This window comes from Necator americanus, chromosome I (genome assembly GCF_031761385.1).
Source record: "Necator americanus strain Aroian chromosome I, whole genome shotgun sequence".
Classification (NCBI taxonomy): domain Eukaryota; kingdom Metazoa; phylum Nematoda; class Chromadorea; order Rhabditida; family Ancylostomatidae; genus Necator; species Necator americanus.
Window position 1 is genome coordinate 13,284,633 of NC_087371.1, and position 24,283 is coordinate 13,308,915.

General features: G+C 41.7%; 3 protein-coding genes across 7 annotated transcripts; 2 read left to right on the forward strand and 1 right to left on the reverse strand.

Annotated features, from left to right (window-relative positions):
- Nucleotides 1–5,596: 5,596 nt before the first annotated feature.
- On the forward strand, nucleotides 5,597–8,337 carry RB195_005389 (uncharacterized protein; the record flags this gene model as incomplete). 2 transcript variants are annotated; one of them, XM_064177847.1, is made up of 6 exons in its annotated part: nucleotides 5,597–5,713; nucleotides 5,780–5,851; nucleotides 5,916–6,027; nucleotides 6,125–6,185; nucleotides 6,262–6,269; nucleotides 8,309–8,337. In XM_064177847.1, 6 exons carry the CDS (start codon nucleotides 5,597–5,599, stop codon nucleotides 8,335–8,337), a joined length of 399 nt encoding a protein of 132 aa, XP_064034950.1. The 2 variants fall into 2 exon arrangements, with proteins under 2 accessions (XP_064034950.1, XP_064034951.1); XM_064177846.1 differs by lacking the exons at nucleotides 6,262–6,269; nucleotides 8,309–8,337 and having other exon boundaries at nucleotides 6,125–6,249.
- Nucleotides 8,338–9,637: 1,300 nt separating this feature from the next.
- On the forward strand, nucleotides 9,638–13,746 carry RB195_005390 (uncharacterized protein; the record flags this gene model as incomplete). Of its 3 annotated transcripts, XM_064177848.1 has the most annotated exons (7): nucleotides 9,870–9,982; nucleotides 10,057–10,196; nucleotides 11,770–11,886; nucleotides 12,368–12,468; nucleotides 12,551–12,651; nucleotides 13,472–13,608; nucleotides 13,667–13,746. In XM_064177848.1, 7 exons carry the CDS (start codon nucleotides 9,870–9,872, stop codon nucleotides 13,744–13,746), a joined length of 789 nt encoding a protein of 262 aa, XP_064034953.1. The 3 variants fall into 3 exon arrangements, with proteins under 3 accessions (XP_064034952.1, XP_064034953.1, XP_064034954.1); XM_064177850.1 differs by lacking the exons at nucleotides 9,870–9,982; nucleotides 10,057–10,196 and having other exon boundaries at nucleotides 11,838–11,886; XM_064177849.1 differs by lacking the exons at nucleotides 11,770–11,886; nucleotides 12,368–12,468; nucleotides 12,551–12,651; nucleotides 13,472–13,608; nucleotides 13,667–13,746 and adding exons at nucleotides 9,638–9,794; nucleotides 11,575–11,651 and having other exon boundaries at nucleotides 9,868–9,982.
- A 210-nt stretch (nucleotides 13,747–13,956) lies between these two features.
- RB195_005391 (uncharacterized protein) lies at nucleotides 13,957–23,421 on the reverse strand (the record flags this gene model as incomplete). 2 transcript variants are annotated; one of them, XM_064177852.1, is made up of 12 exons in its annotated part: nucleotides 13,957–14,181; nucleotides 17,122–17,202; nucleotides 17,836–17,985; nucleotides 18,389–18,527; nucleotides 18,593–18,728; nucleotides 18,929–19,025; nucleotides 20,415–20,468; nucleotides 20,521–20,964; nucleotides 21,921–22,031; nucleotides 23,091–23,171; nucleotides 23,234–23,265; nucleotides 23,334–23,421. In XM_064177852.1, the coding sequence occupies 12 exons, from the start codon at nucleotides 23,419–23,421 to the stop codon at nucleotides 13,957–13,959; spliced, it is 1,638 nt and encodes a 545-aa protein (XP_064034956.1). The 2 variants fall into 2 exon arrangements, with proteins under 2 accessions (XP_064034956.1, XP_064034955.1); XM_064177851.1 differs by having other exon boundaries at nucleotides 23,091–23,254.
- Between the last annotated feature and the right edge of the window lie 862 nt (nucleotides 23,422–24,283).

The following is a 24,283-nucleotide window of genomic DNA, read 5'->3' on the forward strand; positions in this document are numbered from 1 at the left end:
ATCGTTCAGTCCACTAAGAACGTAATTAAAGGACCCGAAATGAGGGAATACATCAGCCTTGGGGGAAACCTTGCAATGAGTGACTCCCATGAGGGGAGAGGAAAGGGTTCGGGCCACACCAACGCATCTGCCTATTCCTAGTTATCCATTCCAAACAAATAACTTTCCTCCTAATCGACCGCAGCAGCGGCATCGACATCGATTTTTGGCTAGCACAAAGACCGTTGCTTGCCCACAAACACCTCCAAATTCTATCTAGGATTTCAAACGAAAGAGTAGAATCCGCGAACGAAATTTTAGTGAAACCCAAATTTTCAGTGAAGACATGAAGAGAAACCCGGAAAAATGTGCCAACACAACGCATCTAAAATTTCGAGAAAAAAACTGCTCCCTGTGAAAAAATTTGAGAAAAAGAGCACAAGTATCAGTGGAAAACGTCGAGCATGAGGCGTTCTCCTTTCCTTACGGCAACAAAGAAAAATTACTTTTTGCAAAGTAACCTAATCTAAGTTTGTCCACACGGACTGTGTTTGCTAGTAAAGATCCAGCTTACGTAGTTGTGAAATTAAATCCCTTCAATATAGTTGAAGACGGGAATATCGATCAAAAAACGGAAATTATTGTGGAAAGAGCACAGGAACAAGTGCTGCTGTTCTACCGAGCAACCGCAACGCGTGCTCCGCTCAGCCGCGTCGCACAGGGAAAAAGTGCGCGTCGGATGGAAAAGGTGAGGTGAAACCACCGGGTTGCAGTGGATATGCTACAGTATAGAGAATTCATATTCTCCAATCTCAAAATTAATTGCAGTGGTAAACACTTCCAAATTTGACTTCCAACAAATAATACCAGATTTTAATTTAAAAAATTGGACTTTCGATCAATAAGCACTACGTCTATGTTCATCCCTAGCATGGGAGATCTAGAAGTGAAAACTTGAAAATTTTTGCGATATAGGCAGTAGCCAGCCCTTAATATTATTGATCGACAGAAATTTGTGATGGATTTTAACAGAACAATAGCAAAGCGAATTAGACCGTTGACATTCGTATTTGCAATAGATATAACTGGTTCTGTGAGGCATTTTCAGTCTTTATGATGTTCAGAACCTGGCCGGTGCAAACAGCTTTCACCAATCAATAACCAGTCTCTCCTAATTATTGCAATATTTGCCTGCGTAGTTTCAAAGTTGCTGCGTTCAAGGCGCTGATTCCCGTAACCTTCAAGAATAGAATGACTACGTGCAAACTCTTCCGAAAGTTCATCCCTTTACTTGGTTCGCAAAGTCAATTCGTAGCACTTTGTAATTGGAGTTAATCCACAAATCCATGCAAACACAGAACACAAAGATCTGATCTTTTTTCTCAGTAGATAGGTATTAATGCCCCAGTTGATATCGTGACCTCCGCGCTGGAAATTAAAAGCGGATGAGTTCGAGAAAGTGGACCAAGTTGGATCAGTCAGTCATCTACCTCAAAATTTATGGATTACATAGTAGTGGGGAGAAAATCTAGCGCTAGAACATCCGTGCAAAGCGTTCCTACTATGATTAACTTCGTTTGCGGACGTAGCAGTTACGCAAATTTGCAGACAAAAATGAATTGGTAGTAGAATGACCAGTAAAAACGGATTTCCCCAGCAAAGATGGGATAATGAAGCACAGGGAAAGAAAACGGAGAGAATGAAAAAATGAGGGCAGCCGTGCGGTCCTTCCTCTAATACGTCCCAATGGATCGATGGCAACATCCAGAGTCGGTATACAAACGAAGGAAACGACCACACGAACGCTAGAACGAGCATCGCCAACTCAGCATCGCCAAATGCTCTCTGGAATGCGTCGTCGCACGCATAATAGAGCTGCGATTCCCAGAATCCCTGAAATTCTGAATCTGAAAGACGTCCGATGATCTAGTAACAACGGCCGGAACGAGGTAACTGCACGAAAACAAGGACATTGAACCGCTGTGAATATTCGTTTCGTCACTTTATAACGGTGCGATGACCTGGAATGAAGGTTACGATCCAGACTGTCCCAGTCTGCACATAACTCAACCGTGAAGTGCGCAAAGTAACTTTCCACAACGAAATAACCAGATTCAAAAGGAAAATATTTACAAATGGTTGGATGCAGTAAGAAGAAGATGTAAATGAATTGAAGTAAAATTAAATTCTGTTCTTTAGGCGTATCTATAAAATTCACGCCTAAAGAACAGAAAGCAAAAAATAGGGGGTACTGACCGCTTTCTTGTTAGCAAATGATGTTTTACTCTGAATACTGCTACAATAATCCCAAACCAGTAAGACAGAACTGAAGTCCTACGAGTAACGATTTTGGTTTCAAGATGGTAGTTCGAGTTGAAGGCTCTACACCAAATATCTGATGTGGTGAGGTAGCTTCTCCACGGGAGAAGCTGAGGAAAAGGTTGTAAATTCCCGGATCCGTTCCCCTCAGCCACCTAATCGACGTGAAAAACGGTGTGGGAACCGCTTTCGTCCCTTCGAGGTGTATTAGAACGTGCCTCTATCTACACATTCCGGTGCCCTCAGCAGCCAAATCATTAGTTTTACTTGAATACGCTGATCAAGAGGCCTCAATAATCTTCGTCAACTCCCACTTGGTTGCGACGCGTGCACAAAGATGGCGCGCTGCAACTGAAATCATCTTTAAAAATATTTGAAGTTTTTTTAACGACAATTAGAGATAGATGAGCGGAGCCACCCCGAATCCCGCAATCTAAAACCCCATCTCTAGCTTTTCCCGCGGATTCCCTCGCCATATCAGATTCGCTGCTTTTGAGCTATCGCTAAAAAGTAGGACGATCTGCCTTTGAAATTAGAAGCAAGACGTTTGAATGAGCGAATGGTAACAACGTCCACAACACCTCTTTACTCGTTGACAATGTTTACCATTCATAGATAGCTGCATGGCGCCTCTGTGTTGTATCCCAAAGCAATGCATTGCATCGTAGTCAAGAAAATCTGTTCATTGTGAAAATACGAAGGCAGTGAGATGTGGAGAAGAAATTTCAAAGAAAAAAGGATAAGAAAGAAACTCATGATATGAAAATGCAATTATGAATATGAATTATGATGCATATGAATTAATACGCAATGACATTGTACTAGCCTACACCACAGCAAGTTTATTTCCAGTTACTCCAGTTGTCGCATTGCGGACATTACCACATGAATGACGGAACGCGTAAACAAAAGAACAGATCTGCCAGCCGCCACCAAGTCCCTATAGTCGGATCAAAGCAACATGAAGCACGGTGCACTCGCGTGCACGCTCGAAACGGCGCAGTGGAGGCTGCAGTTGGAATCGGGGTGGGACCATGGCGAACTGCATAGATGGGTGGTGCCAGCAAGGGTTTCACTAGGCACCTAGCCGCTACGCTCCACCGAAGCGCCTAGAGAGAAACCGCGTACGCAATTGCGTACGTGCTTCATGTCGTTTTGACCCTGTTATTCGCAATTTGCGGCATAAGTGGTTTCCTTTGTAAAACCAGGATGGTGAATTCAACTCAGTGTCATACTTAGTTATTTTATACTATACTACGATAAACGTTAAATGCTATGTTCCTCGTACTGAAAAAGAAAATGTTGGACGATTTTGCAACCTTAATGATCACAAATGCCTCCGAAAACGGTTCTGAAACCCCGGGAATCCAGAAAAGAAGTACTTGTCCACTCGAACTTGAAAGAAGTTAAGGGGCATTACGAAATATTGCAAAAAAAGTGCACCGAATCCGAAAAAAAATGCAACGGTTCGATGCATTGTCGATCAGCTGCAGCGCAATTTACTTACGTGTGGACTTGTCACCTTTCCGAAATGAATGAAAATATACGGTAGTAAAGACACTGACAAAATGTTGATGCTATAAGAACGGAAACGTCGGAACAACAAATCATCTTAGTATCCGCGCCATTCAAGCGAAAATCTGCTTTCTCCGCTACCCAGCTTTATAATACTCGCCCTAATCTGTGAAAACCTCAAAAGATTTGTTGAAACGACAATTCTAAAAAAAAACTGTTGAAATTCTAGGGTACGATTGTGCATAAGAAACTAAGGTAAGAAAAGAACTTATGCCGTACTAAATAACAAACAAGGAAATACGGTCCCAGCCTGTATCCATGGCAAAGCGACGCTTCAGCTGAGTGCAGCAAGGTGAGGAGGAAATGACCGGCTGTGAGTCAGCACCTGTCGTACCGATGTGGGTTGACCAAATAAGGCATAGCACACACGCACACACGCCGATCAGCCAGAAATCGACAAAGGCGACGACCGATCGAGTGCCGAAACGAGGAACTCGATGAATACTGACCGTAGAACTACTGGAAGAACGGAGAACTTCCTCTTTCACTCAAGGAAACGCCTCCACGCGCGCATCTGGATAGCGACGAGGCCCGTCCACTATTTATAGCACTGACATAAATGCAGCCCTATATCGGAGGATAGACTGACGTTTTTCTCCGGACATCGATTAATGACAAATGTATGCGGTGGTGCCTCCGCAGGAATACCTTGCTTATTGAAATCGTAACATGTGATCTAGCAAACTGTGCTCTCCAACCATCTTCTAACACTGCAAAAACCCCGCATCCAAGCATTCCAACAAGGTAATTACCACCCTACAATTTGTTCCTACAAAATCCCAAGTAACGATGTATGAGCGCGCCGTTCACTTGCCGTCGTAACCGCGCTTCTGCTGCCCACTCCCATTTGCATATCCACAGCCAGGAGTCATTTTCAATGTTCTTTAAAGTTCTTTGTTTCTCCTTTTTCTGCACTGATGAATGCTTTTACATAGTACTTCTTATGTTTTTTACTTGCGAATTTTGGGAATTGTTGGTTCAAGTTTGTGTTCTGTTTGTTTTTTTCCCGTGCTACCTCATTTCTTATAGTTTGTTAGAGCTGCAATCAGGAAAGCCTATTTTAACCAAGAAGAAATCCTTCTTACATGAGTACGAGGGTAATGTTGTGGGGAAATGTTCAGCTCTGCTGCTTTGACTGAGTTCTGATGCTCTCGTGCCTTTACATCCAGAGTACCATAGCCATGGAAGAGAAAGAGTTGTATGTCAGCAGCATACAGCTGTAAATCCTGTTACCAGTTTTGGGGGAAATGTAGCTTGGTGGGAGAGGGTTGCACTCAGTGGCGTTCTCATTTCCGGATTCTCCAACTTATTTTTTTTTCTCTTAGTAACTTTAGTTTACATATCATAGATCCTATAAGACTAATGCTTAGGTGTTAGGGCCCCGACTGATCTAATTATTTACTTCAAGAAATAAAGGCGGTAGTTCACAAAGTTTACGGTAACTATACAACTACCTTTCTTTCGCAGATATGGAATCTTATCACATGACCGAATAATCGCACTCTCAGATAGCTTAGAAAGTTAACCTTCACCAGCTACTTAAGCTATGTGGATATTATCCTTGCACTGTTGAGTGTCGTCTACAACTCTTTTTGTTTTGTGCTACTATTCGTCATATCTGAGTTCTTCGTAGACATTTTTTCGAACTCTTTTTGTTTGACCTGTCTACGTCATATTTTATTTTTCATCTACTGTTTCACACGGTTATTATTACGCTGTAGGAATGGCAGATGTCAAATCGAAGCCGTTTTCCGACGAGAAGCGATGGGTCGTGATCTATCCTACCTATATTAACAGCAAAAGGACAACGGTACAAGGTCGAAAAATCCCCAAACAATTGGTATATCATTCATTGCCGGGAGTGGAACAGTTATTCGCTGTTGATCATTCAGAGGAAGCTTTCCAGGCAGTTGAAAACCCAACATCTACTGAAATTCGCGATGTTTTAGCGGCCACTGGATTGAACCCGGTTTTAGAAGTAAGCTTTCTGCGTGTGCGCATGTTTATACCGATAGTTTTAGATTTGTGTGGAAATTTTCTAGCGCGGTAAACTCCATCCAAGAGAGCAAGATCGAGAGCCTGAAAATCGCGGTCGAGTTCGAGTCCAGTTAAAAAACGATGATGGAACTGCATTTAACAAAGATTACCCGACTAGTGAGTTTTTTCTCTGTTCCGTTCTCGGGTTACTTTTCACTCATTTCGTTGAAGCAGCATTTACTCTCGCTTTCATAAGTAGCAGTTTACTTTTTAGGGGCGGCATTGCTAAAATACGTAGCCAGCATGATTCCTAAGCTGAAAACACGACAACCAGGGTATGTGGCCACAGCTGCTGGTGCAGGTTCTTCCACCGCTAAAAAGATTAAGAAGAAGAAATAGAAATTTGTTTAGTAATAGAGGTCTGTCTCTTCACTTTGTTTCCTTTTTTTGCTTCATTTATATTCTTTCTGGTTTCTTTTTTCACGTTGTTAAACGTCACTTTATTGGACGTTTTTTTATGAGTGTTGTTTGTTTGTTCTCACAGATTACCGAACAGGTCTCAAAGGCAGATGTAAAACATTAACAAAGAGCCATTGCATCACCGTGGAACTACTGGCATTGTCTGTTTAGGAACTTTAAAGAGAAATGAAAAAAAAAGATCTATTTCATTACTTTATTCAACCGTATTTAATCATAAGGAAACACTTTCTAGCCAAAAATCTCAACCAGCATTAGCAAGGCAAATAACGTAGCGGAAGTATATATTCGGTAATAATCCAAACTTACATGCAGTTTCCAATAAATTACATTAATGTATGTTAAAGGCAGCATACCACGAATTTGAGGTGGTGCGGATTTCAGGTGGAGTATCCGGGGTCGTAGATCGAGGAGACGGGGTAGCTGCGCTCATCTCTTCCTGCATCACTGCAAACAGCCGCCTCCAGAATGCTGTTTGTACGATGCCATCTATTGCAACGCTCCACCCCTTGGGCCGCCTCCGCCACTGCGATTCGTCGAAAATCAATTCGGACTTCCCCGATAGGCAGTAAGGGATGCTACGCCTGCAAGGATGGCGCGCAGCAACAGAAGGCATCGTACAAAACAGTATTCAGGGGTCGGCTACTTGCAGGGAGAGATGGGCGGAATCACCCCGGCCTCCATAATCTACGACCCCGTAAACGGGTACTCCACCTGAAATCCGTACCACCCCAGATTCGTGGTATGCTGTCCTTAAGTGGAAGGTACAATGTTCATACATACTTTTACACCTTGGTTGTGAATTTCTAGTGAAGGGTTTTTTATTTTGTCATTTTTGATCCACTGAGAGCTACTCATACACTTTTTATTATATAGTACGGAATAAAAAAATCATAAAAGCCTTTTTTAATTCTGCAACACCTCAAGAAACATTGAAAATGACTATAATCAAGTAGTTTTCAAGACTTGTTCCATAGAGATTAAGAAGCCTATTAAGATTAAGATCAGACTTAATTAAAGGGTTGTAGTGGCTTCATACAACCCTTCAATTAAACTTAACCTTAATCTTAATACGCTTCTTAATCTCTATCGCTTTTAAGTTTCTATTTTGAGTAGTTTTCGCTTTAGTCCTCCCATAAAAAAGTTAATAAAGCAGTTTGTGCTTCTGTAAATACACACGTTCCACATGTGGTTACATTCTGGGATTAACGTGGATCACGGTTGAACATTTGACGTCTTCTTGCTCCATTAGATCCTAGAATAATCCACTGAAATTTCTATATGGGCTCGGCGAGGAAAAAGAAACCAAGATGGCGATATCCCTCATTTCCTTTGAACCCTCATGGACCTCAAGAGGAGACATGAACGTCACAAGATGTAACAAGAAGCCTGTATCATTTCAACATTCTATAACGATTTTGAGATATATATCTGATGTTTTGGACGAACGCTGCTATCTGTCTTTGCGGACATCTGTCCTAACTTTAAATCCTCTTTAATTCTTGGATTTAACTAAAAGAGGAGTCATTAATAGCAGAGGCCAAAATGGTGACCTGCGTTCGAATTTCGTCTCATTAGTCATTACTTCGAACGATTTGATTAAACGAGCACAATCTCATGTTTTTTATTCACTTGTAACGCGTTTAAACCTTTCAAACTGGTAGGGAACTAAGATACAGGAAGGCTCGAAGTTTGGGTATGAGTAGTCAATGGACTGCTTCCATGGACATAAAATTTTCTTCACCTGTAGGATAGATAGATCAGCGAGGCCACTTTACTTGATAACGAACTGCTGAGTGCGCACTTTTTATGCTTGTCTGATGTTTTGGATGAAATATATATATATATATATATATATATATATATATATATATATATATATATATATATATATATATATATATATATATATATATATATATATATATATATATATATATAATTGGATATTGGAAGGTGGGAATAAGTGGCATAATTTCAGGTCTTTACCCCTTCAAGGACAGGCGATGACTTTGTTCTTTCTCCAATTTTTCGTCATTGTAGTTGTACCCTGTTTTGTAGCTACTATTTTCTGTTTCGGTTTTTCTCTCCATTTTGTTGGTGGTAGTACTTCTTTTTGTTGCTGATGAGAATAATCGTCATATTATTTATTTTTGTTTACTGTGATTTTTTTAGTATAAAATTAATACAGGTTCTTTTTCTGTTTCTCAATCCACGAAGCAAAGGTACAGGGGAGTTTAGCTCAAATAAATTGAGAGGAAGTTGACATGTACGTCTATTGCAGGTTAGCGATAACACTGAGTCTTATCTAGGAGTCTCTAGGCAGTTCGTATCAGCTCTTCTGCCTGACTCCTACACGTATATATGTCTAGGTGTTTGGGGATAATTGGTCAAAAATAGCCTTTTATGTTTGGGTAATTTTTTATCTCTTAGTCGATATCACATCTATCACTTCACTTTCGGGAAGTAATGTTTTCATCTAGCGTGATTCACGTCAGGCATGTTCAGATTCAATTTTTAAGAGTTTTATGATGTCTTAGTAGTGTCCCATAACCGGTCCACAAAAGAAAAGGCAACTTCCGTCCATTCACTTATTCCACATTCCCAATACTCTATCTGATCAATATATATGCCGACATATTTTTATTCTCTCTAATTTGTTTTGATTGGTTGGACGATTGATAACAAAATCAGCTTACTTGTACGGTTAGGGTACGAGCAAGAAAGCACAACCTATTCTCTATTTTTGTTAGTGTAAAATATTTCCATTTTCCATACAAACTTGCCATTCGCATGTATTAGTGAGGTTACTCTTTGCTCATCTAGAAATGACCAGTTTGTCAGGTAATTAGTTCAGATAGACTTTAAAAATCGGCAGGAAAATGGAACAAGGCGCTAGTACACGGATTCGTTCTGATCCTTCTCAATTTCTTGTTAGTGGGTGCGAATGTTATTATCGTGAATTCGAAGTTTCCAATGTTTCAGCATTTTCTTCATTTTCACTATGCATTGATTTATTCATAGGTTATACTTATCCACCTAGTATAGTTTATATTCACATGTGATTATCTTTGCCCAAGCGACTGCGACACGTTCGCAGAAAATGACGCGCTTTCTCGGTTTGATACCCTCTCCACCTGCAGATTTCCATATACTTATCGAACTCAAATTCAATACAATAAGGCATCGAGTAGACTAGTACGACTACTAAATTCTCATAATTATATGGTGAACAAGCCACATGCGATCATTTCCAGGACGTATAGATAACCATTTTTTCCTCTGAACTTACAAATTGAGAACTTTGAAGATGAACATGGAGACCACCATCGCACCACGAGTCTCCTCGGACATCCCTCTGAGCACTACACATCATCATATGGAGATGAAACCAATGTGGATGTGGTTTCATACAACCATCAATGACGTCGTTCTTTTTGAGTCGTGGACAATCACTACGCCTGGAGGTCCTGCCCCAATTTCGCAATTTCGTGTAAAGATTATCATAGAAGCTTCTCATTTCGATGCGTAGGCTTCCAGGAATGATTTGGACCTGCTTCGTAGTCATGGCTATGGGCGTACTGCTTGAGTTCGTCAGATACGTACGCTGGCGCTTTGAGCTACAGTCTCGAAAAGACATCCAGTTATACACTAGGTATTCCGTTTAAAAAGATTCAAATACACGTATTCTAACCACTGTCAGTTCCTGTAATCTACTTATCGTTCTAGTTATCTGTCACGTCTTTTTTCCTTCTCACATTTCCTTCAAACTAGTTGTTTCGCCGTACAGTTGGTGCTTAGTTATCTGCTGATGCTAATATTCATGACTTTTTCCGTATGGCTTGGATTATCCGTCTGTATAGGAGCCGGTGAGATTTCATTTGTTCTCCAAAACCTTTTAAGCTTTCCTGACTATCAATCGAGGTAATGACAAAAAGAGGCGAACGGTAGAATCCGAGTTCGTTGCCTGTAGTGACGTTTTAACAAACAGAATCAACAAAGACCAGATCTAGGCTAAACTTGGGCTTGCAAGGAGAAAATTGCATACACAAGCAGTATGCTTAGCGCTAGGAATTGTACGGGACTGAAACCTACTGAAATCGCATGTTCCATCAACTATATGTCGCAAGCCAATGCTGGTGGTGTTCAATACCACCAGCATTGGATTGCGACACAGTCATAGTTAATAAGAATTAGCCATGTCCTACGGCTCTTAGATATGGTGTTTAACAACAATTCTTAGAGGAGAAGAAAGTTATGATAATCGCTGTTCATTTCCTACACAACGCGAATGGCAGGCTTCGTCGATCTCTTTCGAAATGATATAATCTTGATATGTGTACTAATGCGGAAGAAGTACTAGAAAACATTTGACAGTCACAAAAAAACCTATTAATTTATATAAAAAGGTTAAAAAGTGACTGAATTTTTGCTCGTTCTAAAACGCCAAGCTTTCCTCCATGTGGGCGCTACGCTCTCATTATATATGTTCACGTGTTACTATACTTGTTCACATGCACTGAGCGCATAGGCAAGAATTCGCAACAAACGAACAGAATGAAGAATTATTGCTTTTATATTATAGGATTCGTATTCATCTCGATACTTTGTAAATCCGGCCCCCGAACTACTAAAAAAGAACAAAGGTCTATCATGTTATGAAGAATTGATGACCGTCAGATAATGGGAACCGTCTGAGGTCTGAATGGGAACTGTCCGTAAACCACTCTTTGCACAGTCCAGTCAAAAGCTCGAGGTGTCGGATTCTATTCTTCTTCGAACGAAGCTACAAAAGAACAGTTCGGGCTCGAAGCTAGCTAAGTTACCGCCTACGGGAAGTTTGTATCATAACCTATAAGGGGGTCCAGTTGCGTGAGCGGCTGCACTCGAAGAGGAGCGCGTGACAGCATTCCTCGCTGTGTTCGCGATGGTCCCACCTCGATTTCGACCGGTAGCTCTCCTTCCTTTCTATGTAGATCCCCAGGCGTTCTCAATTGTTCCAACTACAAATAATACTACAAATAAGTAATTTTCAATCCATTTCTCAATTCCCTCGGATTTCAAAAACGACATAGATATCCCACAAGGATTCTCTAACATGAGAAAAAGGAAAGCAGGGCACAGACAATATATAGACACTTAAATTACGGGACAAGGGGTATGGTTAACATTTTTCGTTACATGCCCCTTTTCTGCAGCACCTACCGTTTTCTTCGTAATTGTTTTTGCAAAATGGTTTTTTTTTAGGAATTGGCTTCCTCCTCTTCGGTTCACGACAAGGAAAACAGTCCACATCTGCGGCAGTCACTGATCGATGTTGTTAATAAATTCCAATATCACGGAATAAACTAATTTTCTTCTAGAGTTTTATACTGTTTTGAGAGCGCTTTGTCGCCTTTATCCTTCCTTTTGCCGTATATAACTTACCAGTGTTGATCGCAGAGGCTCTCAGCAAGGAACAAAACAACAAAGGTTGGAAAATGATGATGAAAATGTACTTCCACTTTCGAATGCAGGAGCCAATATTATTTCGGGAATGGATGGCAACAAACATGACAGGTCGGTGGATATCTTGGAAGGTTCGCATAGATTTTCTTCCCTAGAAGTTTCTTCCGAACACTGCACGCAATCGACCGTGCGTAGTTAATGTTTTATTGAGAATTCTGGAGTGCTATTTGTCACGACTGTGTAAATTAAGAGATTCAACAGTAAGCTTTACTTCCAATCTCACAAGCAGTTCGTCCTGCTTTCTAGCGATAGCTTAAAGGCAGCATACTGCGAATCTGATGTGGTGAGGGAATCCGCGGGAAAAGCTAGAGGTGTGGTTGTAGACTGCGGGATACGGGGTGGTTACCCCCATCTTCCACTAATCGTTATAAATTAACGATTAAGGAGAGATGAGCGGATCCTGCGGTCTACAGCTGGATCTCTAGATCTTCCCGCAGATTCCCTCACCGCGTCAGCTTTGTGGTATGCTGCCTTTAACGCTTCGTGACATGCTCTGGGCATTCCTATTTCTGCTGCATGACCCACTTTTCAGGATATGTTTTTTCATGCATTGGTGTTGCTATAATAGCTAGTCTCTATGAAGTGATAAAATTCCTAAGATCTGGACTAGAAAGAAGAGTTAACAAACAAGATGTGAGTATTCTTTTTGGGTTCGATTTCCTTACGGTAATTAGAAACTGGTCATTTGTGTTGCAAGAATCCAGATAGTTTGCAGTTATGTGGTTGTGACTCGGAAACAGCCGCTTTGCATGGAGAAAAAGTTGCCATGGGGATGCCATGTGGTACAACACCAGAAAATAGGAAAACCGAGTTACCGTATGTTGCGTTCTGTCTCGGAAAAGCAAGATTATGCCGATTAGTGTTCTTTGTTCAAAGCTGCTAACGTACACCATCTTCGTATTCTCTATAGTAACCGGTACTTATGCTTGTGCAGGAGTTGCTGCAGAAATGTTGCGTTCACCTAGACAAAAATAAGTATTGGCCACTACCCGTGCGAGTAATAAATGCTAATTTTTGTCATCGAAGGCAGGTGTATTGTCACGCAACCGCAACGCTTTCCCCATGTCCTGAGCGAGCGCATCGCAGTAATCTAAGCAAACATAGGTGATAATACTTCTTTTCGTCTTTAGAAATATTTCATAATTCTTTATGGTGTTCTTCTGCTCTATTCAAAAAAGGCAAAAAATGTGCAAAAAAATGTTTGACGTTACCATTTTGTGGACACGAAGGAAAACTAAATGCATACTGAAGTATTGACGAAGTTTCATCAATACTTCAGTATACGTTTGCTTTCTTTCTAAATAAAAAAAAATTGGTGGAGGAAAGAGGGGGATATGGAATATGAAGAAAAAACGCGACTATCCACTGTCTCCTTTAAAAATGTAACGACGCGATTTTAGTGAAATTACCTGAACAATGCCTAGTGCGTCATCTCTGATATTTTACACTCCTTGCACCGAGCCTAAGCACGGATGGATGATGGCCCGGCATCCCTTCGCGCTTGGACTCGACTAAGAGTTAACGCCAGCTGCATCGCGACGACATTGTTTTCCTCTGTCTGCAATTCTCTTACTTCACTTACTTCATAATCAGCATCTTCACAGTATAATGCCATAAATATCTCATAGATTTTCAGCTTCCTGCCATCAAACCTGAAGCGTGCAACACACATTGCCTCGTCTTCCATCTATTTTGTACAAATGTTCATCGCCTACTCGTTGATGATGATTTCGATGACATATAACGTTCCAATATTTATAAGTATGATTATAGGTAATTTTTACCATTTTAATTACCATCGAACTTTACACCAATAGTTAGCCCTTTCTAGGTCACGTTCTTGCCTTCTTCTTGTTAGGACCGCTCATTTCCGTTCAAGAATATGACAGACTAGGTGACTGCTGTGGCTAACAGTGAACTTCACGAAGAAAAAGAGCACAATGTACCTTCCGGAATAAACTCTATTCACATGTTTTTAAACAACTGAAATTGTAAATGTAGCGAATGAATGTTCCAAAGAAATAATTATATTAACATGTTAAAATGATGAGATAAATCAACACGTGACTAGTTTTAGAGAAGAATATCCTAAAATACAGATATCAGCTGAAATTTGGGGTGCTAGTTTTCTGCGGAGATTTCTATAGGTTCGGTCTTGAAAAGAGGCAAATCATCCACTTCTTCTTTGTCATTCACGTCGATATCATGCTCATCACCAGAGTGGTCCCCATCTGAAGGTACAGTCTCTTGGTGTTCCTCCATAGGTTCAGGTTCTGGCGCTTTCAATTTTTCTTCCTCTCTTCTAGCAAATAGCTCATCTCTGGTCGGATAATTCGTGATTGACACCTGAGCAAGACTACAATTGAAAATTTCCCAACATAAAAATCGTATTTCCTCAGATAGCCATTGGACTCAACAAAATGTGACGTCTACTGATGCACATTTGCAAAAATTATTCAACTGATCACCAATTGCAATCAAATGATGTTGCAATTGAGTTTCTCGGCTCACTGAATGTGCTCTGAGGTGTTGTTTTTGGTAGAGGAAGCCCAATAACGTAATGCAATATATGATAATCAGTCTGAATGTCCGGCTAAAGCCGGACTTCAGACTTTCGGTGGTTTTAGCTTCGCTCCCCTTCACTGATCAATGAAAGTTAATAGTAGAGGTGTTTTCTGAGAGATTGGACTTGTGTATCTCCAATTGTCTTTCTTCCTTTTTTATATTACAACTAAAAGCGAAAGATTTCATAGTCTTCTTTCACAACGCGTCAATTCTACATTTGGAGAAGATTCGAACTTCAGCTTCAAACACTCCACACCAATATATTCTAGACAAAGTTTAAAAGTATTACGCGAAATATTTGTTTTCCTCCTGATTTCTCCAATACTTATCACAGAATGATGTTTTAGCATAAAATTACGTGAAAGACATCATCCTTCTGATAAAGATAACGTTCCACGTCAGATCACATAAACGTCTTGCTACTATTTAAGCAGCCGTTTGCATGCGTGTTTTCACTTTCTCAGAACGGCATGCTACCAACTTGAGGCGAACGAAGAAGGAAATAGACACGCGGAGGAAAGGTGAAAAACAAAACGCTCATTCGGTTGCAACCATCTATCTTTTGCGTCTTGCACACTAAGTTGTTGCGCACCAATAATCGGGTTCACCGACGCCGTTGGATCCGTCGCACCCCATATTATAGCAATCTGACGCCGGTGGACCCGCCGCACCCCCTTCTATAGGTATCTGGCGCCGGTGGACCCGTGGCTCCCCCTCTATAGATGTCTGACGCCAGTGGACCCGTCACACATCATTTTATAGCTTTCTAGCGTCGAGGCACCAACTTGACGCCGGTGGACCCGTCGCACCCCCTTTTTGAATTTCGTGACTCTCTCTCTCTCACTCACTCACTCACCCACTCACTCACTCACTCACTCACTCACTCACTCACTCACACACACACACACACACACACACACACGCACACACACACACACACACACACACACACACACACACACACACACGCACACACACACGCACGCACACGCACACGACAGAATAATCACGTTATTATATATATCATGATGATATGACTAGAGTTAAATCATGATCATGCTATATAATAACGTGCTTATTCTGGTACACGAGTATGTGGTATGTGTGTCAGGAAAGTTACGAAATTCCAAAATGAGAAGGAGACGGATCCCACGGCGTCGGCCTTAAAGGCAGCATATCACGAATCTGAAGTGATGCGGATTTAAAGTGGAGTATCCGTACGACGAAATCTGCAACCACCCCTTGCGCCGCCTCTGCCTCTGCCCCGCGATTCGTCGAAAATCAATTCGGACTGCACGGATAGGCAGTAAGGGACGCTACGCATGCAAGGGTGGCGCGCTGCAATAGAAGGCATCGTACAAAACAGCATTCAGGGGTCGGCTGCTTGCAGTGATGCAGGGAGAGATGGGCGGAACCACCCCGGCCTCCATAATCTACGACCCTGTATGCGGATACTCCACCTGAAATCCGTACCACCTCAGATTTGTGGTATGCTGCTTTTAAGTGCCGGCGCCAAAAAGTTATAAAAAGAGGGAGAGTTGGGTCCCATGGCGTTGGACTGAGATGCCTGCAGAAGTTGCAAAATGGGGTGACACGGGTCCAACGGCGTGGAATAGGTGTGCCGTGGTGCAGTAGTGCGGCGCCATAACTTCCTGTGCAAAGGTGTTCGTTGCAGCGATGAATGAGACGTTTCATATATGCACTGGTCACCGCACGTTTTCCGTTGCACTTCTGTGACTTCACCTCATGTCTATTTCCCAGCGCGTCTGCCTCAGGTTGGTAGCATGCCTTCTCCAAAAAGTGGAAACACGCATGCAAACGGCTGCTTGAATGGTAGCCAACAGTTTACATGATCTGACTTGGAACGTTATCCATATCAGTAATGATGTTATTCACGTCAGTTTATGCTAAAACATAATTCTGTGATGACTATTGGGGCAAACAAAAGAAAAACTAATACTTCGAGTCATAGGTGCAATGGGGAACAGCCGGACCCTTTTTAGGAGAAGGGGGTCTAGCTCATAGGGTGCAGCTGATGATGATAGTCATCACAGATAAAGTGATGAGGATCCCTCCGCCAACTGCTGAAAAGTGAAGGGGTCCTTTTACCAACCGCCCAAAAGGGAAGGGGTCGGAGCACCGTCTCCGACAACCGCATCTATGCTTCGAGTAATTTTTTCAAGTTGTGTCTGTACTATATTGGTATCAAAGGTATGTTTGAAGTTTGAATGTTCTCCAAATGTAGAACTGACGAGTTCAGAAAGAAAATGAAATCCTTTTCCTAAATTTATAATTAAAAAGAAAGGAATCATCGTTTAAAAAAACAAATCAAATTTTAAAGAAAACACCACTACTGTGAGTTTTCATTGGCCAGTGAAGGTAAGCAAAACGAACACCACAGGAAGCCTCAAGTCTGGCTTTAACCGGATGTTCCGGCTGGTGAGAAAATAACCACATCACAAAAGGAGGTGACTGGATGCTCTTGCTTTTCGCAATTCTTCCTATCATTTTTATGCAGCATCTACGTTGTACACAACAGCTGTCATACAGCTTCCACCATATGCTTCACAGTTCGGTTCGCTTACACAAAAAAAAAAAACGAAAATGAAGAAAAAGTAGGCATTAAAGCATAAACAGACAAAGTTAAGATACTAAGGTGTTAACAGAAAAGATTGTGTGTAGGAAAATTGGGGAGTAAAAAAAAAGAACTTCATCACTCACCTTTTCCATGTTTCCGAGAATGCTTTTCACATCAGAGAGTGGATGATACAGCCATGGACATGTGCAAAGCCAACCGCTGTACTAAAGGAGCACAACTCAGATTAGTGTTGCTAAATTTTACATGTTTTATACGGTCACTGCCAAAATTTCTCTTTTTTTGTCGCCGCACTGCGGCTACCACGTGGTTATGACCGCAGATATAAAGTATGCATGCGCGGCAACTATTAATTCGACGAGTAAGTTCTTTCGCTTTATTCAAAAGCGATCCACTAAAGTAAAAAAAAATTGCATGAAAAGTAACATGACATTGTAGAGATTGGATTTAGGACCTTGAAATGCTCTAGTTATATGCCGCTTTAAAGAAAGAAAAACTAACAAAATTTGAACAAATCGAGATATTTAATCATTATTGAAGAAAGTGAAAGAATTTATTAACCAAACAAATAAAGAGAGCTACACGACTAGCGGCAAAGTATAAATTGGCGGTGATGACGTGATTCCGTGAAGACTGGTGAGCAAACTTAAAATCCAGTAATAGAAACAAAAGTATTTCTAGAATACAAAGACGTCAAAAGAAAACTAAAAGTGGGTTGTGGTTTCTTAAACATCTTACTAGAATTCCCAAAAGATTTCTCGTTCCATTCTCGGCAAAGACACACAAAATTCTTTCCTTGATTACTTTCCTAGCGTGATTAAAATTCTATCAACACTCACCCTTTCAGTACGGCTGAACACCTTGACGTTAGAAGCATCCAAGCCATCATAGGTGTACTTCTGCAGAAGTTGATGGTTATCCACAAGCCAAATGTGTCCAGCATACTGATCGCTGTCCAAATCCGCATAACGAACAAGGAATGTACCTTTCTACAAATTGCGTGTCAGATTGGGATATTCTTGGCTATGAAAGGATTTTTGCCAACAAAAATGAAGGTAGATTAGTTCAATTCAACTGGTGTAAGCACATCAGAGTCGCAAATTAAACAACTGACAGAAAGAATTTTCCTTGCACGGGAGCTAAATAGGAAGCTCGAGTACGTAGTAATTCAGTTTCATATCAGTTCCAACTCTTTCAAACAAAATGCTATTCCCGTCAATCACAGGCGTGAAACATGGGTCCCGTTCCTTCTGCCTAACACATGCGATTTTTTTGCACGCCTTGTAGCAAATCAAATCATTATATGATTTCACATTTTTCGCATACTATTTGATATTTCTTCCTACTTTCTCTCAGATTACAAACAGAGAAAAAACTAAGTGGATGTCCTACCGGAAACGCCATGTTCCTCTTCTTCTGTTTCAATAATTCCCCGTGTGTTAAAGGAAGTGCCGGTCCATCAATGTTCACATCATCGTGTTGATTTGCATTTCCTTCAGCAACATTGTCTGTTTTCTTTCGTTTACTACTTCTAAATACCCAATGATGAACTCAGTACAGAAAAATGTCAAGTGATTTTGCCACCAGATGTCCAACCTCGTCCTTTTCGTTCCTGTATCATTTTCTTCCTCCCCTTCTGGTACTCTCATCCTTTTAAGTCTAGCTTTCTTCCCTCCACTAACGGTACCAAGTGACTCTCTACCAGTATTAGTCTCCTCTCTTATGAAGGTAGCTACAAACAATGAAAAGCAGTGAATAATGCACTCTTTGAGAGGCCTGTTCTCCTGTGGATCTCCGCCAACTGCACTACTCAACAACATTTTCTGAGAAATGTTGAAGCATATGAAGAATTAATGCAGGAACCTTAGTGTAAAAAAACTTATCGTGATCAAAATATCGATATCGTAATCAAAATTCTCAGAAGCTGCCTACGTTGAAGGTTCGCATTGCTGTCGAAAACTAATGCAGGTCCTTGGGCGTAGTTCATAGGGACTTGAGCGTACCCGTATGGAATATGTTGCACTGTTACCTGGAAGCAGAAGGAAAAGATTCACAAAGGCAACAGTGAAATTAGCACTATCCATGCAAGCATCAACTTCATGATTGATTACAAGCATACAGTGCGAAAACTTTATTCTAGTTAGGGTGACTGGGCAACTGGGACTAATTAGGTTCGGAACTCAGCGCCAAGCGAGCGGCCATTGAACAACTTCTACAACATTAAGGGTAAGTATTGGTATAGATGCAGATTATAATGCAATATACACTATATATAATGCTACTCATAACATAAAATAAAGGCGTAACAGTTTTTGCGCGTCTGGCACCTGGGACAGACACGTTTCAAGACACCGTGCAACCGCAGTTCAACGTTGAGTCGCGTTGCCCCACGGTTACCACTTTTTTCCTGTGTACAAATTTTTGTGTTCGGTCCAACGATTGCTGTTGAAACGCTTCACCTGCCCACCTAATTTTGCTTTTCTTGGCAGCGTCTATGATCTTCGATTGGTGACGTAGGAGTGAACTTCGAGTCCCTTCCTTCACCTGCGTAAAGCGAGATACTCCTAGCATCACCCTTTCAGTTTCGTGTTCTATGACGCTGATCGCATTTTCCTCCTACTTGCGAAACGCCCACGCTTCTGAAGGGGGTCAAAGCCTCCCTTCAGAAGCATGGGCGAAATAGGTCAAAGCAGGAAGAACGGTGTTGTTGAATAGGTGAGCACGGAGCCGGAGCTTGGTCCTCTTCACTACACCCTCGATGCTCTTGAATGCTTCCTCTCGTTTCTTTCTGCCCAGCTCGGAGGTCAGGCCGTTCATCATGTTGATGTTCCAACCTAGATATACATAACCGGAGCATGTGAATACATTGATTCCGTCGAGCGTGAATGGGACATAAGAAACCCTCATAAACATCGTCTTGTCTAGGTCCAGCTAAAGACCGATCTTTTTACGTTTCATCAAATTCGGCCAGCATCCGTTGCGCCTAATTGATGCTTGATGTCATAAGAACGATGTCATCAGCGAAACGAAGATGGTGTAAACACCGGTCGTCAACGTTCACTCCCATGTTATCCCATTCCAATCGTCGCATAACATTCTCGAAAATGACACTGAATATTTTGGGTGGAATTGTGTTACCCTGAGGAACCCCTCTCATCACGTCGAATATGACAACATTGTAGAATGGGGAAATTTTGGGCGTGAAGTTGCTATACAACTCACGAAGTATCTCTATGTATGGAGTAGGGAGGTTTTAGTTGTCCAAGACCTCCATGACCGCTTCGGTCTCAACTGTATTAAAGGCTTTCGTTAAAACGATGAAAGTGAGACACCGCGGCATCTTGTACTCTCGCGATACTTCTATGAGTTTTGAAAGTATTCACGTAAAAGTAGCTATGAGAAAACTAAGCAAACTCACTGGTCCTTCCTCCTGAGCGTAAACAAATGCTGATTGTGGGGGTACATGATGCACCTGGATAGACAATCTTTCGCTTTCTAAATGACCTTAAAAATTTCGTAAATACCTGTCCTTGATGAGAAATGTATGTTGGAGTTTCAAAATCTCCTTGATAAGGCATATAATGCATCATTGGTACATTTGCATACTGTACTCCAGGTCGAATAGAAATGCGCTGAACACCATGACTGTGAGTAGGCTGCACTCTTGCCGGATATTGTGGCTGTATTATCATATGAGGCGGGACTCTCTGAACACCCGAAGCCATAGTTGGTGCTGCCTGTGGGGGCATAACCATCGAGTATTGAACATTTGAAGTTGTGACATGCTGCGGATAAGCAGATGGCCGATCGTAGCTCCTATTTGGCAAAGAATGACCCGGATGGGAAAGCTTGTCAGCCGTTTGAGATGGTGTAACTACTCCTCTTCTGATCAGATATTGTTTTTGGTCTTCTGAGAGCGCAGCTTGTGACATCAAGTACTGTTGTCTCATGAGGAGATTTTGTTCGTACTGAAAGAAAAACCATTCATTACTTCAACCTCTTTTAAATTCATGATAATCTATTACTACATACCCAAATTCTATGGCATACTTTCCTGCTTCACATAAATTTTTACCCTCTTATTCCAAAAAAGACCACAATTGCAAAGGTTCTCAAAATAGGCGTTCGATTTCGGGTATACAAAAACGCGGCTATTGATTTTCACATGGTTTAGTTCAAAAATCATACGGTATCGGGCTGGCAAGGAAACGTTTAAGGAAAAATTACAATGTTTGCGCGTTGCAAGCCTTAGTTTTTACACAAGCATAGCGTCCAAAGTAAAACCGACGACACTATTATTTCCAGATACACTTCAACTCCCCACCTGCATTAGAGATGGATTCAGCGCACACAAACAGCTAAACCTTATAGGCATCCTAATGAATTGCCAGCTAACTTCCCAAAAAAGAATTGGTGGGACGGTGTGTTGACGACTCACTCCGCTCCAATTCCTGACCCTCAGTTACCTATGTGCGGTGTAGAACACTCATTTTCGAACTTTTGTTTTCTTACAAGTTTTTCGCTGGCAATGTTGCTAAACTGCAATCATACCGATTCGACCCCTTTGATGGAATAGTGGTGACATCCCAGAATGCTAAAAAAACTGACGCCATCGACTTGTTTCGTCGATAAAAAAAGATAGGGGAAAATAAAATGGTGAGGTAGATAGAAAGACTGGCGGGTCGAGGAAAAAATATTACAAAAGCATAAGCTTAGTTGTTATGTTCCAAGGCCGTTTTTCGTCCGTTTTTTTTCACGTTTTAACCAAATGCCTCCATGGATTGTACGTTTTTTATTTCAATCGCAAAGCATTTGTCAACAGTCATCAGTGCGTGACACCCAGCGCAGGTCTGGACATGGTGGCAATTGGTACTTGCCGCCAAGGAAAGTACAACTGAACTCGAATAATAACAATTATATTCACCTGTCGTTTCGCCGCCAGATATTCTTTACTTGGAACACGTTGAGGTGGAAGAGTGTCGTCCTCTTCTTGTTTTATTGTCACGAGTTTCGATAATTCATGGTCTGTTTCCGTCTGAAACAATGTAACAGTTATAATTATGAGCACCAGATCACTGTGCACAAACGATTTTCTAAAAAGAGTACAGTGTTCGTGAGCTGTTTGTTCATTTGGCATCAGTAAATCTAACTGATTTAATTACGTGAAGAATCAGAAAGGTCAGTCGGACACTGCAACATACACATCCGTTGCAACTTTCTACCCTTAATACCTAACACCTCTTTCTTGAGCAGATGCCCCTTGCTTTCGCAAACTCCATCAGATACGTAACGATAACTCTTGAAAATGACACAAATACGTTGATTGTAAAAGTGAAGTAACCTGGGTTTTTTTAATTTGGTATTCCACCCATTATTTCACCTATTATGCTCGTTATTTTATTACACCAGTTTTTTTTTTTGGTGATACGTCTTCTTCGCTATTTTTCTAACTTCTTTGTGATAAGTTCAAAACGCTGGTGGTACCAGCAAGGGTCCCACGGATTCTATACGCTATGCTCTGCTGTACAGCGTCGAGCGCACTGCACCGTACTTCATATCGCTTTGATCCTACTGTACCTCCTAACCGCAATCTTTTTCTCATCTATTCTTCTCTCATAATCAATAAAATTTGAATTACTACCACAAGTAGTAGTAGTGGTAGTAGTAATAGTGAACACAATAAGCAAAACTACTATCACTAGGATAGCTTAACCACTCTTAAGCAAACAAAGCCCTCGGATTCATCGCCTGTGCTTGAGAACAACTTCTGAAGCGTTGCTGGAAGGACTTCTTGCACAGCCTGCAATTCCACCTAACCATACCATACCATCAGGTTCATGCCATACGCAGTACTGGCATAAGTTTCATACGGGTCGATCATTTAAAAAAAACCGTTTGCACAAGTGCACGGTAACTTTGTGGCTAACTAAAAGTGCTACAGGGACGAGCAGTCATTAATTTTGCCCGTCTCTTTCCTTCACGCCGTTTTATTTTGTTCATCAAAACTACACTTCACAAAGATCATGAACATCACCAGAGTCCCAAAGATTCCAATTATGTTAAACTACCTAACCAGCAGTAAAAAAACCATCACCTTTGCGAGAACATATTGTGACGGTGCGGACATCTTCATATCTCGACCAGAATCTCTAGAGTCGTAGAAAAACGACGCCGTCTGCGGGTCGAAATCATGGTTTGTCGACAAATAACCGGGGATGTACTCCTCGGTCTTCACACCATTTTGAGCTTGTTGACCTTCTGTTGACATTCTGAAGTGGTAAGTCGGGAGATCAGAACTAGAACGAGCAAAAAACTACAGAATTGAAATGAAACTGACCGCCCAGCTGATGTTGACGGAGATCATCCACGCCACGAAGCATTGACAAGATCCCGTCCGCTGGCGTGTTGAAGACGAGTGCGAACATGTTCTCAAACGAATCGAGGACTGACCGCGCATGTGCCCAAAGCCCCAATGTTAATTGTAGAAGAACCGTCATTTATCAGGTGAATTTCTGGTGAGTACGGTACGAGAGTCCTGCACAGATCACGAACCTTTAAAAGGGATCATTAGATTATCAAGAAATTAAATTAAGTAGATTTAAGAAAGGCGCACAGTTATGCACACCGCACCGGTGAGCGGAATGCGCATGTGGATTATTGCAGGGCAGAGAAATGGATAATGTCGAGCCAATATGACATGAAATTCGCTGCAGTTGCGTAATCGACTGCGTTCGAAGCGATACTGTAGGGTGTAACACTACAATCGACGAGGGGGCTTTGCTAGCACCAATCTTCCACCATACCAAAAGCTAGCTCCACCGCGCTACATCGAGAGCAGGAGCTTACGGAATCGCAGAGAGTTTCATGTCGTTTTGAACCGACTACTTATATACGGGAAGATACCTCTAGTAGGGAATATAACACTAGTATTTTCACTATTAAATGCATCACCCCACGAATCTGAGGTGGTACGGATTTCAGGTGGAGTATTCGTATACGGGATCGTAGAGTAGGAGATTGGGAGAGGTGGGTGATTCCGTCCATTTCTTGCTGATTGGCGCAAAAAACGGCCCGGAAGATGCGGCGCGTGCAGAAAGCTGGCGCTCCAATCGAACTCGTTGTAGACGGGTTGACCCCACGAATCTGACGCGGTATGGATTTCCGACGGCAAAAGATTATACTGGGGCTTAGATGGCAAACAGGGGTGGGATCTCGCTCATCTCTTCCTGCATCACTGAAGAGATGGCTCCGGAATGCGGTTCCCTACGACGTCCTCTCTTGCAACGC